The sequence below is a fragment of the Xiphophorus hellerii genome, chromosome 14 (genome assembly GCF_003331165.1).
Source record: "Xiphophorus hellerii strain 12219 chromosome 14, Xiphophorus_hellerii-4.1, whole genome shotgun sequence".
NCBI classification, from domain to species: domain Eukaryota; kingdom Metazoa; phylum Chordata; class Actinopteri; order Cyprinodontiformes; family Poeciliidae; genus Xiphophorus; species Xiphophorus hellerii.
Genome location: NC_045685.1, coordinates 1,088,268 through 1,104,198, shown reverse-complemented (window position 1 = coordinate 1,104,198; position 15,931 = coordinate 1,088,268). Strand labels below are relative to the sequence as shown.

The 15,931-nt window shown below is 41.2% G+C and overlaps 1 protein-coding gene and 1 long non-coding RNA gene across 6 annotated transcripts in view; one reads left to right on the top strand and one right to left on the bottom strand.

Annotated features, from left to right (window-relative positions):
- frem1a (Fras1 related extracellular matrix 1a) overlaps window positions 1-15,931 on the top strand; it is a 73,014-nt gene that overhangs the window by 50,255 nt on the left and 6,828 nt on the right. For 4 of the 5 annotated variants that reach the window (XM_032583179.1, XM_032583182.1, XM_032583180.1 and 1 more), the window contains 7 exons: window positions 224-368; window positions 465-594; window positions 9,365-9,437; window positions 9,788-9,937; window positions 10,018-10,226; window positions 10,337-10,384; window positions 10,468-10,653. In XM_032583179.1, the coding sequence (XP_032439070.1) occupies window positions 224-368; window positions 465-594; window positions 9,365-9,437; window positions 9,788-9,937; window positions 10,018-10,226; window positions 10,337-10,384; window positions 10,468-10,653 (941 nt within the window). Of the gene's footprint in view, window positions 1-223; window positions 369-464; window positions 595-9,364; window positions 9,438-9,787; window positions 9,938-10,017; window positions 10,227-10,314; window positions 10,385-10,467; window positions 10,654-15,931 lie in introns of those variants that run through there. The other variant, XM_032583184.1, reaches the window with a different exon arrangement.
- The window catches only part of LOC116732794 (uncharacterized), a 31,270-nt gene continuing 26,384 nt past the window's right edge, over window positions 11,046-15,931 (bottom strand). The window contains exon 5 of the long non-coding RNA XR_004341882.1: window positions 11,046-11,056. This is a non-coding gene — a long non-coding RNA (uncharacterized LOC116732794). The remainder of the gene's footprint in view (window positions 11,057-15,931) is intronic.

Sequence of the window (15,931 nt, the reverse complement as noted above, 5' to 3'; positions counted from 1 at the left end):
TTTGACTGACTTTATAAATGGAACCCCATATGTTACATAAAAAAATTTACAATTGGGTGATTCAGCAGGTGTCTACTGTACTATATTTATCATTGTCATAAAAAGTACAAAAAAATAAATTCATCCACAGTGGTTGAAGAACCAGGGTCTAAAAGTGACCAGTTGATCTGCAGCCCTGCAGCTTCATTTAGATAACACAACACTCTTTCACTGTTCTTCACAGGTATGTTTGTGTCACAGCGTTTCCCTCAGATTGAGCTTAACAAAAGAATTATAGCCTATATTATCAACTTGCATGGTGAGTTTCTGTCAGACAGCCTGGAGTTCAAAGTGTCTGATCCTTTAGGCAACATGGGGCCCTCTCACATGTAAGTAATGCTCCTTTTCACTTTCAATCTAGTATTTTAGGTGATAGTCTAAATTAGCTTTTGTGTTTTTTTCATTCATGTTCCTTGTCTTTGCAGACTTGAATTCCGATGGAGTAGGGTGGAGTTTTCTCTTTCTGAGTCCTCGTCATGTGAGGAGCAGGGAAAAATCTCCCTGGACATCATTCGAAACGGGAACTTGGCAGAATCATCATATGTCACTGTCAAGGTCAAATTCATTGGTTTTTAAAACCCATGGTCATGCAAACATTCAGCTGCTAAGTTAAAACTAGGGATGCACCGATCCACTTTGTACACTTCTGATGCCAACACAAATATCTGAGGTTCAATATCAGCCGATAGAGATTCTTATTCGATACAGAAAAATAGTACTTAGTTGATAACTACTAATTTATATGATTATTATTATTATTATAAACAATAAAGAAACTTAAACTGACAAAAACAATAGGTTGACTATCTTAGTCAAACATGCGAAATAAACTGCAACTGTAATGAAGATATTTTCATTACTAGAACTAAGTCACTGTATAGAACTTTAAGAGCACTTTTTGTATTTTATTTAGCACTGCACTTTAAGCATTAATTTGCATATCAATAACAATTTGCACACAAGAAGTTTTGGGTGTATTTGTTGGGTATTGTGGAGAATTATCCTTTCTCCATGCTAAGTTCTTGATGTATGAGGTTGAAGAAGAGTCAGTGAGTTGAATTCATGGATTCCGTTTATTAATACCAAAATACAGCTGGTCCATTTCTCATGCTACCTTTAGGAGCTAGCAGGACAAAAGGGCATCAAGGAACAGTTTGTAATTTAATTTCTCAACCTCTGCCTAAGCTACGCCCAGAAGACGAAGAGGGCATTCCTTAATGTCTCATTTATTTTAACCTTAACTTTGAGGGTGTTTCCTAACATGTCATTTCCTTTAGCTTTAGCTTTAGCTTTGTAACTATTTAAAATAGATAGAAGAAAACACAGAATTATTTATTCTCAACAGTCCCTCTTGGGGTGATATAATACCACCCCACAATAATCATTAAGTATGTCCATGTGTATCCTAAGCTATCTAGCGGATCATTCCTTCCAGCTGTCACCAGGAATCTTGTCCCCCTCCAAGAGGACATCTCCAGTAACACCCCAAAGGATCATGGTGTTGCCACTGGTCATTCATGCTGCGATGCTTCACTGCACCGGCTTGAAATGGGCAAGGATAACCGGACACTGCAACATGATCAGCAGGAAGCACAGAATCTCCAGGCTGGTTCAGATTGCTCCACGGTCATCAACAGCTTGTCAAACCACTGCCGCTTGAGCTTGGCACGGAGCCACATGTCCATCTTCAGGGCTAACAACATCAGCCATTCTCAACAGTTCACATCGAGAGTTGGCCCATGTTGGTGGAGTCGTTCACCTGGCAGGCGACCCTGAAGAGAAAGTCGATAACGGTGTTGGTATATTGATTCTCCACAGGTTTGCTGAGCATGGTCTCTGCTCCTGGCATGGACTGGCTGCGGCCAAACACTATGGATGCAGTGCCGGCTGCCATTCGGAACTGCTTGACGTCCTACCCAGTCCGGGCCGCTTCTAGAGACAGTTCTCTCTTCGCCGGTCATGGCTTTGGACCCGGACACCGGCTGCTGGTCCTTGATCCTCTGCAGCCTCTATCGGAGAGGTGAACATGACCTGGATGAAGTTCTTCCTCATCTCCATACTCATCACCGACAGCCAGGTTCTCACCAGATCCAGGCTAATCCTTACCATCTCACTGGTCACTTGACTGGCCTTAATGATCCCCGTATTGACCTGCTGGAGGCTCAGGTGTTCCCAAACCATCTTTAGCAGCAATCGCATGAAGACAGAGATGAGGCAAACAATGTAGATGGCATTGTAGCTGCAGGGCGACTTCAGGATAATCAGTGTTCCAAACAGCTAGGTGGGGTTGGTGTGGCTGGTTGCTCACGAGGTAGGACAGCAAGGAGTGAACGGCCTGCAGCCCCCTGTTAAAACTAAGCTAATGTACTTAAGATTAAAGTGATCAAACATCTCAAAAATATGACATGGTTCATAAAAATGAGTACAACATTTCTGTCTTATAGTGATCCTAAATTAAGATTGTTTGAGTATTTTGAAAACATTTGCTAATTTAGAAGTTGCAAAGAGAAAAACCTATCAGCACCATAAAATGAGCATAAACAATTTGCGAGACTAGCAAATATCTAGAACCTCTCTATACTAATTAATCATGCTCTTCTGCCCCAGTCTCCCATCCTTGGCTCTTGGTTAGTGATGTGCAGAGTTTCTTCACTGGATAGCGTAATGATGTTCTTCAGGTCACAGGGAGTCCTCCCCCTGTTGGGCTAATTTTGGTGGTGGAATCAGGCCATTAATTTTAATGTCTCCAATTATAATTTTTTTTCTCTATTTTCCAAACAGTTTTCCAGAAACACCTGAGTTTTAATTCCAATTCATTTATCAAATTTGGTAGCCCATTTTTTGCATATATTTTGCCCTGGAATAGGGCTTTTCTCCTTATCTCCCTGAAGATATAATTAAATTATCAATTTGGAGTCTATATTATTGTTTATAAGATAGTTTGCTCAAAAACAAAAATATTTGAGGTGTTTCACAAGTTTTCTAAATCCGCCGTCTAGAATTCAAGATGGACTGTGAAATGTTTTAGATTTAAAGTTTTTCGGTTGCGTTTTATCTCTATAATATTCCCGTTTTTCTTCTTTTAACCCTGGTGTGTGACAGTGGGGGGGTGTTAGACCCTGTTTGGCATAACACGGTCTCCTGGTATGCTGTTATGCGTTATGGTGGTGGTGTTAATTCATAACAACAAGGATCAGGTTGGCTTCCTCTGTGTTATAGCCAGGAACACAGAGGAGCTGGCTAACTGTGTTCACTCGGCTGTATGGCGGCATCTAGCGTTAGCTAGGGTGTTTGTATTTTGTGTTGAGCTACATCACCGTAGCAGCGCCAGGTTGAGCCAGTTAGCTAGCTAGCTAGCGTGTTTGCTTTGTGTTACAGGCTGTTACAGGCTTGAACAAAACTGGAGCAACATGATTAAAAAGTCTGACTGGAGCCTGAGCCCAGCTACTTCCCGCTCTGCTCCCCAGCGTCAGCATCAACTGTGCCGTTTTCGCCTCAGCGGGGTCTGTTCGGATCCCGAGTCGGCATCAACTGTATCGCTTCAGGCTGACACAAAAGGGTGCAAAGAAAACAAAAACCAAAAGTTAAACATTGACCTTTGGTTTCAAAGCGTCGCACCTTAATTAACTCTTCTGTAAAATTAAACAGATTTATCCCTATCGTGGTTATAAATAAAAAAATTACTATTTCTACATAGTTTGAAAATAAGAAACATATCATTACATCTATTCACTACAAGTTGGAAAATAAAGTGATGTCAAATTTACATAGCGCTTCTTCAAACCCCTCAAACACTTCCCACAATAAACTCATTCGTTCTCAATCACACTCAAGCAAACACATTTACACCCTATGGTAAGAAGCTGCAGGATGTAACCTATTTCACATCCATCTTCAATCCACTCTAAGAGTGAATTAAATTTCAAATAGACAAACATTTTTCTTATTTTTCTTTTTCCTTTACACAATTTCATCTCAGTAATTGTTATTCAGAAGATGCTGACTTGGAAGGATTCCCATCCTATAAATTGAACTGATTGTAAATGTCACATGATTGTATAAAATATGCAGTGATATCTTCCATTGGTCTGGTTTAAGAACTGGAATCAGAAATGAGTAAGACAGCATGTTGCTGCCTGATATGTCTCCCAATTGCGTCCTGCTGAGAAAGAGAAGAAACAATTGTAAATATGTTCTTTTTTTCCAACATGAAACACAAATTCCAAAGTAATTTATTCTTCCAAACCATACCACAATATAAATATCTTGCAACAGTGAGTATTCACTGTTAAGAACTCCTTAAGAACTTAAAATGCAAATCACTGATTCCCCCTGCTTTGTTTTCTGCTCTGCCCAAATATGTGATGACACCCAGGTAGTCCTCGCTGTTATCTGAGGATGGTGGCAAACAAAGGTATTTATTAGGAGCCACAAAGCAAAGATGCCTGCTCTGGGAAACATCTTTCATCTGTAACCTGAGACAAAGTTTTATGGCTTGTCCAATTGGTAGCTTATTCCCTTTTTGATGATATCTGGTAGCCTGCTTCCAAATGGCCACCCCTGTTCCATATGCAAAATGATGTCAAAAGCTATCAAGGGGGAAGCAAATCCACAGCTCATTTGTTCTATGGAACACAGATTCCATGCGCTTCATCAAAGCCATGTGTTCTATAAGAACAGGTATGCTGTTTACCTGCAACCTGTGACATAAATCCAGCAGTAAAAGCATTACATAATTGTTCATGATATTCTCATTCACCATCCACCAACACAATAAACCACAAGACAAGTGTGTGACAAGTGCTGGAACGCCGGCTGGAACACCGGCTGGAACGGGCTCGGGTGCGCCGGCTGGAATGCCGACTGAAACGGGCTCGGGTGCGCCGGCTGGAATGCCGGCTGAAACGGGCTCGGGTGCGCCGGCTGGAACGCCGGCTGTTACAAGCAAACATGTAACAAAGCATACATCACCTCTAAAATCAAACTGTCTCACACACCAACTCTGTAGGGGTTCTATGCTAGGGCATAGCCATACACACGCAGCCTTCTCTCAGACCAACAGACACGAAACATTCAGCAAACAGCAATGCATACATAGACCACACAAATTTATAAACAAAAACTCACAAAATTCACACCTACACACACTTGCATTCCTTTCTTTCCATGTACAGGCAAGCATACAAAACTTACAGCAAACGCAGTGGTCACCTCAACACAAAAAGCAAGCAGAGTCACAGAAAGGGTTAGGGGGGTATTGTTTGTGGGTTTTTGTGGTGTTTCATAATTGTGATTATGGTGTAAGGATAAAACATAAAATATTGATATAAAGAAAACAGAATTGTGTTTGTATTTTGGTATTTTATTTTTTTACGTAGGTGGAAATTGGTAGTTTGAGATCCCCTGTGATTTAAAAGGTGGTTTGGTTCTTCACAACTGGGACTATTTAAGGCTGCAATTTCACCTGTGGTATTGTTCTTAATGCTGTGTGAGAAGAATAAACTATTGCTGTTTCCACCGTACTCTTCCTCGACTTTCATCGCCACTGTAAATCCAGCTGCAAGAGGTTGAAAACATTGCAGCATATGTCTTCAACATGAGAGAGCGATTGCAGGAAATGGCATCTTTTGCACAGGACAACATGAAAGCAACTCAACAACATCAAAAGACCTAGTACGATCATAAGGCCAGAGACACAGTCTTCCTTCCAGGACAGAATGTTCTGTTACTGCTTCCTACCAGCAATAAATGTTGCTGAAAAATGGCATGGCCCATATGAGCTCACCAAACAAGTGAGTAAAGTGGTTTATGAACTGTACATGCCAGAAAGAGCCAATAAGCATCAAACATTTTATGTCAACTTGTTGAAAGAGTTCCACAGCCAAAAGGAGCCTGTGCGTCAAGAGTTATTTGTGCAGGCAGATAAGAATGAGGAGGTAACTGAAAAATTCTTTCCAACTAGCATGTCAGACTGTACTTTGGTTGACATTTCTTATCTGTTCCCTACTAAGCAGGCCAACATCAAAAATCTCTTAGATCCTCAGCTCTTTCAAGAAGTTCCAGGATTCATATTACTGGTTCAACACAAGATTTGGGTGAAAGAAGATGCACCAAGTTGTCAAAAGAGCTATTGCATACCAGAGCAGTTGGTACCAGTACCATAAAAGGAAATAAAGCTGATGCTGGATTTGGGGATAATTGAGGAGTCTAGTACAGAGTAGTGCAGCCCGATTGTGCTGGTATCAAAGAAAGATGGCTCCCTGAGATTCTGCATTGATTCTAGATATTTAAATGCTGTACCCAATGCACTCTGTCATGAAGTGGTGCGGTGTAGGTGGTGAGGCAGACGCTGAGAATCCAGGTTTAAGTGAAAAAACGGAGTTTAATGATGATAATGTCTGAATATTCAAAACAGTCCAAAACCCTGTCAGCACAGCAGAGCGGGAAAACAAAGCTCATCACTGGTAGCACAGGTACACGAATGGATGTGAATGAAAAAACAAACGACTGACTGTTGGTAGACAGGGACCCGACAAAGACACAGACACACAGGTGACACTAAATACACAGGAGGTAATCAGGGAATGAGAAACACCTGGGAGTAATCGAGGGGAGACAGGACAACGAAGAGACTCAAGGACACCGAAAACTCAGAAATAAACACAGAAAAACACAGATCACAACACACAGGGTTGATGACCTACTGGAGGATGTCTGTTAAGCAAGCTACATTGCAATGCTGGATCTGTGCAAAGGATACTGGCAAGTGGTTTTGATAAGAGAGCTGACTGCCTTCAAAATTCCTTTTGGTATGTACCAATTTAGAGTCATCCCATTTGGGCTTCAGGGTGCACCAGCAACATTCCAACGTTTAATGGATCATGTGCTGAGAGATGTTTCAGCCTTTTCTGCAGCATATTTGGATGATGTGGTGTATAGCCAGTCCTGGTAGGAGCATCTGATTCACCTACAGGAGGTGCTACACCACATCAGACTGGCTGGACTGACTGTCAACTCCAAGAAGTGTACTGAAGCCCAGAGAGAAGGGGAGTACTTGGGTTTTTTCTTTGGGCTTGGAAAGATAAAGCCTCCAGTGGGGAAAATGGACACAATCCAGTCCTTCCCAGTTCCAACCAAAAAGAAGAAGGTGAGAGGATTTCTTAGTTTGGTGGGCTGGTACTGGAAATCCATACCTTCTTTTGGAGAGTGATCAGCTGTACTGAACCATCTAACAAAGGTGCAGCCCCCAAGAATGTGTGCTGGACAGAAGACTGTGATTGAGACCCCAAGGAAGCAGTATGTACTCATCCAGTTTTACACACACTAGACTTCACTAAGCCATTCATCTTACAAACAGATGCTTCAAGGGTGGGCCTTGGAGCTGTCCTGCAACAAGAGGTGGATGGTGAAAGAAGACCTGTGGTGTTTCTGAGTCGGAAGCTGTCGGAACAGGGAGATGAAATATTCAACCATGGAAAAGGAGTGGTTGGCCATTAAGTGGGCTATCGAGGACCTCAAGTATTATCTTCTGGGACGTCACTTCATCCTAGAGATCGACCATTGTGCTCTCCAGTGGTTAAGACGAATGAGGGGTGTCAATGCCCACATCGCTGGATGGTACTTGTCTCTCCAGCCGTTTAACTTCATGGTCCAGTACAAGCCATGGAAGTCTAATGTGGTTGCTGACTGTTTATCCAGGGTAGCAGAGGACTGAGGTACTGTGCTCTTAAGAGAGGAGGGAGGAAATGTAATGAAGACATCTCCATTACTGGAATTATTTTTACTTAAGTCACTGTATAGCACTTTAAGAGCACTTTTTGCACTTTATTAACAAGCACTTTATTTGCCACTGCACTTTAATCACATCAATAACAATTTGCCCACAAGACATTGTAGGTCCTCTCTAGGGTGTTTGGACAAATACTCCCCTGGGGGTCCAGACACCATTTATAGGTTCCGGGAGAGGTCTGGGAGAGGGGGGTTGTTTGTGGGTTTTTGTGGTGTTTCATAATGGTGCTTATGGTGTAAGGATAAAACATAAAATATTTATAAAATGTAAAGAGAAATGTGTTTGTATTTGGTAAAAGTGTATTTTATTTTTTTTATATAGGTGGAAATTGGTAAATAGAGATCCCCTGTGATTTAAAAGGTGGTTTGGTCCTTCACAGCTTGGGACTATTTAAGGCTGCAGTTTCACCAATGGCATTGTTCTTCATAATGTGTGTATTAATTCCTCCTATAGCTAACTATGCTAAATGGTTGATAATCTCACATGGTCTACTCACCTCTCTTGGAGGAGAAAATCTATAAGCAGTCCTGGTGTTTTCTTTCCACCGGTATCATTATGGTGGGTTTGTGTTGGAGATGTTAATGAGCCATGTCCTTACTTAAAACTTGAAACTTATTGTTTCAAACCTGTTGTGTATGATACACTAGGTCAAATAAAATACTGTTCAAGCAGATAACTGGAAGTAGCACATGGCAACCTTTATTTTCGAACCAAGAACATCTCTTCTTCTTCACAGGTTCCGCTCACCTCTCTTGTACACAGCAAGAGCGCCACCAATGGCGAATTGTTATATTTCGTTTACCTTCAGATTATGCAACCAAACAGCCTCCAACACATACAGTAGGAGCATAATCAGACCAAAAGTGTCTAACAATCTTAATCCTGGAGGTTCCATTATTTCTTTGTCTGGAACACCACAAAACCAAAATAGCCTCCCAGCAAATTTCCCAAGTTTCCAGCCACCCCGTTGCGAGTCCCTGCAGCCTCCGGGCTGACCTCCAGCCAACCTTTATGGGTCCCTGCGGGCTCTCCTTCATCGCCTTCCAAGGCCTCAGCTCCCTCGTCTTCTACTTCCAACTCTCAGCTCCCTCGTCACCTACTTCCAAGGCCTCAGCTCTCTCGTCACCTACTTCCAAGGTCTTAGCTCCCGCGTCAGCGACCCCCGAGGTTCCTGCACCACCTTTGGCAGCTGGACATCATACTCTTTTGTCTTCTTTGTTGCCAGGACATCAGATTTTCTCATCTCCTTCATTGTCAGGACATCAGACTCTCGTTTTCCTTCGGCGCCTGAACATCAAACTCTCTTTATTATGAACTCTAGTTTTGTTTTTGTTTTGTTTCCACTCCTCCTTCTGAGGTTCCCTCTGCCCATCCTGGGTCGGTTGTTTTTGGTTTTGTTTTGTGAACCACAGTTATGCAGAGTACATAGCATAGAAATAGATTCAATAGATTGGCCCTTATGGCCCTCATGCATCGGATCGATGCATCACCAATTTGAACATGGCTGTAATAATGAAGTTGTCGTTTCTTTTCCAGGTGATTGAAGGGACTGCAAATGCTGGGAAAGATTTCCGTACAAATCCTTCCTCTCTGATCCAGTTTGATCCAGGTACTTTTCAAGGAGCTTACAATATACTTTTAAAATACAAAAAAGGTGTTTATCAATTCCAATTTGTACTTGAGTCAAAGTACTCAATGTACTCACTTTTGTTGCCGGTGGTTTAGACATTAATGGTTGTATATAGAGTTATTTTGAGGGAAAAATAAATTTACACTGTTATATAAGCTACACACAGACTACTTTTCATTGTGTCAAAGTGTGATTTTGTCAGTGTTGTCCCATGAAAAGATATACTTAAATAACTGCAGAAATGTGAGGGATGTACTCACGTTTGTGATGCACTGTATATCAGTATATTACCAGTTTGAATTCTCAAAAAATGTTTACTGTTTCTATAGGAGTGGCAAAGCGAAGTTGGCAAACTGAGATAGTTGAAGACCACATTGAGGAAGCTGATGAAAGGTTTGAGGTGTTGCTAGTTTCTCCTGAAGCCACAGTAATTGGTAGAATCAGCAAGGCTGAACTCACAATCAGAGACTCAGGAAATGGTAAAAGATGTTGTGCATTTTACTAACCAACATTTTTTCTTGTAAAAAATCTGACTTACCTTGTAAATCCTAACTGACAGGACAGTGCTGGCCAAATCAGGATCAACAAGCTCCTCTTCTAGGAGGAAAAGAGATTCGATCAGATACATATCCCCAGCATGGATCCATTCGTCTGGAGAAACTTCCTCTTGCTACACAATCCATCATATGGGGCAGAGGAGACAGCATCTCACCACCACGAGAACATCTCCCTAAGAAGATACTCAGAGTTATGAGCAATCGCAAATCTGTAAGCGTTTCAGAGTCACCTTTTGAGTTTATCTCATTCTCAACCCTATATGACCAGTTCCTGTATGAACAGGTTAATCTGCAAACAGATTTGTGTTTTATTTTTTTTAGATTGCCCCTTCATTGGTGTTCCACAATGAGACAGATGTGATTTACACAGTAAGTAGCTGCAGCAGCTGATTCCAGTTTCATATCACTGAAGGCTAAAGATAGATCTCATATCATTGTTTATTGTATTTCAGTATCATGGAATTATGCAAATGCTAGTACATGATGATACGTCCCCCTCTAGAAAGAGCAGGAAGGCAAACATCCGGGTGGTTAGCAGGGAACCACAGCACCAAGTACCTGGACTTCTCACTGTAGCAAAGTCCAACACTCCAAAAGATGAACTGAAAGCACAAATGAAAGGGCAAGCAGGAGAACATGTGAGTTGGTTTCATGTGTTTTATTGTGAGTAAAGAGAACCCTTCTTTCTATTGTTCATTCTGTCATGTTGATCCAGTCAGCATTGTATTTCTCAGCCTTTTTTACAAAGTCCTGATTTGACAGGGCAGATACTGTGATTTTGTGTGGAACTTAATAAAGGTCATAAGGTTTCTATATTTGAAAATATAAATTTATGAATATAACCAAACATTACAGACTTTATGCTAGTGTTTCTCAACGGGGGCGATACCGCACCCGGGAGGCATTCAGCGGACTGCAGAGGGCGCTGGAGGAAATTTTTACTAAAGGGGGGCGCTGGGATTCTTTTGGGAGGTGATTGCTCAGAGGTAAACTTTACACCTTAAATGCACAACAATACCAGCTCAGACTTTGAGCAACTTGCTAAAACTGTATTGTGTAACATTAAAACATGCTTGGCTGCAACTGTATCGATGGTAGCTCTCCTTCTCTTCAGTGTTTGTTAGCTTCTGGCACAGCTCCATGCTCCTGCTACTAGTGGCTTCACCGCATCAATTCAGTGTTACACAGGCTGATGATATTGCTGTTATTCACTTGTCTGGTGTCTGATTTTCAAATATTTTATGTTTTATTGAGGATTTTTGTACATATGTTTTGGCAGTGCTGTGATCATGTCAAAGCAGCAACTTATATTAAAAAGTGTTTTAATGTTCGTCTGGATGCTGCACGCTTTCATGGAAGGACAACAGAAAATTGCTCTTATAAACATGTCACGATACCCTCATTGTGTATTCCTCAGAAAAATGAACCCATTTAAATAAAGAAATCCTTCCATGGATGATACCTCAATAGAGAGCATTCATTTTATAGAGTTAACATTGGTTCTGTAAGTGATCTGGTATGAAACAGTAGCACCACAGCACTTTTGAATTTTCATCATCAGAATACCAGAGCTAAAAGATTTACATCAGTCTGCTTTTCTCCATCGATACGCACTTCCCGACCACTCCGCGCCTTATGGAGTAAAAAAAAAAAACAGTAAGACGATGCACACGTTGCACAAAACTCTGAAACAGGAGAACAGTGACATAGAACAGGGCAAGTGCAGCGAACTATTAATCTGTAGATCCATACACAGGTTTATATAAAGATGCACTGCTCAAAAAAATAAAGGGAACACTTAAACAACACAATATAACTCCAACTAAATCAAACTTCTGTGAAATCAAACTGTCCACTTAGGAAGCAACACTGATTGACAATCAATTTCACCTGCTGTTGTGCAAATGGAATAGACAACAGGTGGAAATTATTGGCAATTAGCAAGACACACTCAATAAAGGAGTGGTTCTGCAGTTGGGACCACAGACCACTTCTCAGTACCTATGCTGTCTGGCTGATGTTTTGGTCAGTTTTGAATGTTGGTGGTGCTTTCACACTCGTGGTAGCATGAGACGGACTCCACAACCCACACAAGTGGCTCAGGTAGTGCAGCTCATCCAGGATGGCACATCAATGCGAGCTGTGGCAAGAAGGTTTGCTGTGTCTGTCAGCGTAGTGTCCAGAGGCTGGAGGCGCTACCAGGAGACAGGCCAGTACACCAGGAGACGTGGAGGAGGCCGTAGGAGGGCAACAACCCAGCAGCAGGACCGCTACCTCCGCCTTTGTGCAAGAAGGAACAGGAGGAGCACTGCCAGAGCCCTGCAAAATGACCTCCAGCAGGCCACAAATGTGCATGTGTCTGCACAAACGGTTAGAAACCGACTCCATGAGGATGGTATGAGGGCCCGACGTCCACAGATGGGGGTTGTGCTCACAGCCCAACACCGTGCAGGATGCTTGGCATTTGCCAAAGAACACCAGGATTGGCAAATTTGCCACTGGCGCCTTGTGCTCTTCACAGATGAAAGCAGGTTCACACTGAGCACATGTGACAGACGTGACAGAGTCTGGAGACGCCGTGGAGAGCGGTCTGCTGCCTGCAACATCCTTCAGCATGACCGGTTTGGCAGTGGGTCAGTAATGGTGTGGGGTGGCATTTCTTTGGAGGGCCGCACAGCCTTCCATGTGCTCACCAGAGGTAGCCTGACTGCCATTAGGTACCGAGATGAGATCCTCAGACCCCTTGTGAGACCATATGCTGGTGCGGTTGGCCCTGGGTTCCTCCTAATGCAGGACAATGCTAGACCTCATGTGGCTGGAGTGTGTCAGCAGTTCCTGCAAGATGAAGGCATTGAAGCTATGGACTGGCCAGCCCGTTCCCCAGACCTGAATCCGATTGAGCACATCTGGGACATCATGTCTCGCTCCATCCACCAACGTCACGTTGCACCACAGACTGTCCAGGAGTTGGCGGATGCTTTAGTCCAGGTCTGGGAGGAGATCCCTCAGGAGACCATCCGCCACCTCATCAGGAGCATGCCCAGGCGTTGTAGGGAGGTCATACAGGCACGTGGAGGCCACACACAATACTGAGCCTCATTTTGACTTGTTTTAAGGACATTACATTAAAGTTGGATCAGCGTGTAGTGTTATTTCACTTTAATTTTGTGTGTGGCTCCAAATCCAGGCCTCCATTGGTTAATAAATTTGATTTCCATTGATGATTTTTGTGTGATTTTGTTGTCAGCACATTCAACTTTGTACAGAACAAAGTATTCAATGAGAATATTTCTTTCATTCAGATCTAGGATGTGTTATTTGAGTGTTCCCTTTATTTTTTTGAGCAGTGTATAATCCATGTTCCTGTCCCATATTTGTATAGCATTAAAAGGATCTGGAACTTTGTTTTTCCACTGAAAGCTCTGGTTTACACAGTAAATGCCATCTGGGTGAAATTTTATGGATGATACTCTGATGTACCCTGATGTAGAATAGGTCATGCAATCATCTGAATCAGCTTTTCTAGAATAGAGGCAAGTCTGAGTATATCAGTAAGCACATCATAATAAAAAGTGAATAACAAGTGATTTAAATTGATTTAAAGCCCACCTGCAGCAGCCAGCCCTAAACTTCCTTGTCCACCACATGTTCTCCCAGACCAAACAATAGGCCCCGCCCTACTTTTAAAAACTCAAATCCCACAAAATCTTGCAGGATTTCATACTTAGACCCAGAATGGTGGGCAGGATAAAATATGCAAAGGGAGATATGACATGAGGGGAGAGCAGGGGAAGATAAAACTTTCCCTCCCTATGGATTCAAAATCAAAGGGGAGGGGAAGCATACTTGGATTCAAAATTGAGTAGCAGTTTTTCCCAAAACTGGTTCTTACTTCTTCTTCTTCTTCTATTGCTTTTTCTGGCAGTTTACAAACTTTGTGTATTACCACCATCAACTGGACAGAGATGTAATTCAGAAATTAATTTTTCCTACATATCTTCAAATCTTAAAATAACTAAATTATACACATACTTATACACTCACACACACATACATACTAAATACTCTCAGCTAATTTTGCATCTTTTAAATATTTAATAAGTGCTTGAATTATATCACGTGATTGATGCTTCCCTAATAAATTAGCCATAGCTATTGAAATCCCCATTACCCTTTCCAATTCTTTCCTCTCTTTTATATATTTTCTACAATAAATCAACACATGTTCTACTCCTTCTGTTTCCCCGCAATAAAGAACAATCACCTATTATTTTAAAACCACTATTTAAACTAGTATGCCAAGTCCTCAACCCGTTAATCCATATTTCCTCTCTCCTATTAATTGTAGTATTATTTCTTATGATTACCTCTTTCTGTATTTTATGTAAATACCTTCCTCTTTCTCCTAAATTCCATCTCTCCTGCCATATATTATTTATTTTATCTTTAATAATTACTTTTATTTCTGCTCTACATAGTGGGACATCATATTCAATTTCTCTTGCTTTAACTGCTTCTTTAGCCAACTTATCTACTTTTTCATTACCTACAATTCCTTTATGTGCCAAAACCCATGTGAATTGAATACTTATTTTTTGTTGCTTTATACCATTTATCAAATAACTATTTCATCTAAAAGATCTTGACGGCTTTCAGATTTTCCACTTATAATACTGGTTAAGCAAGACATTGAATCTGAACAGATAACTACCTTACTGGGCTTCACCTCCAGCACCCATTGCAATGCCAAAATAATTGCCAACATCTCTGCTGAAAAAATTGATAAATTATCTGTTGTTCTTTTTATAAAAACTTTTTGTTTCGGAACATAAACTGCTACTCCTGTTTTACCATTTTCCTCTTTTGATGAATCTGTATATATTTGTGTCATATTTTCATACATTATTTCTAAATACTGCTGAATAATTTGATAAAAACCTCCATAGGACTGTTCTATTTTTTTGGTTTCTAAATTTACTATTGGCATTTCAAATAAAAATGGGGCAATTTTAGATTTAATTACAGTTTTACAGCATGCTATATTTTTTACCCCCAAATTATCTGCATAAATATTCCCTTCCCATCCAAAACTCCTAATGTTATGGCAATTACTCCCAACATTCTATGAATACCTGTTTAGTTGGGTGTTTTTCTTCATGCCCTTGTAAATTTAACCAATAATTTGCTGATAGTTTCATCCACCTTATTTTCAGTGGCATAGTTCTCTGGTAATCACCTGAAGAGCAGGAACTGGAGACGTTCTACAAGCACCACAACATATCCTAAGAGCTTTAGCTTGGATTCTATCTAAATCTAATAAAGAATTTGCAATTGACTTATAAACAATACATCCATAGTCCAACACAGAACAAATTAAAACATCACACATTGTTTTTAAAGATGTGCTTGACTCCCCCCAATCATTCCCTGACAAACATCTCAAAATATTAATAAATTTTTTCCATTGCTCAATAATCTTCTGTATATGCATCTTAAATGAAAGTTTTACATCAAACCATATACCTACATACCTTATGATACTTATCTGCTTCAATTTTTGCCCACACAATCTAAGATCTACTGTACGATTAACCCTTTTTCTTGAAAAACATATTACTTGTGTCTTCTCAACAGACAAATGCAGCAATATGTCCAAACCTTTGACATTTATAGCAGTGGTTCTTAACCTGGGTTCGATCGAACCCCAGGGGTTCGATGAGTCGGTCTCAGGGGTTCGGCGGAGCCTCTGCCGCGGAGGCAAAGACACACTTGTGTAAAGTCGTGATGACGCGCCCCGCTTGGCCATCACTTGCTGCAGAGGATCATGTTACATTGCTCGGCCAATCAGTGCTGCAGGGAATTTAGTGCACGCAGTATCAGCGGCTGTCGTAGTTGTACGTTGCGTGGTTTCTTTCT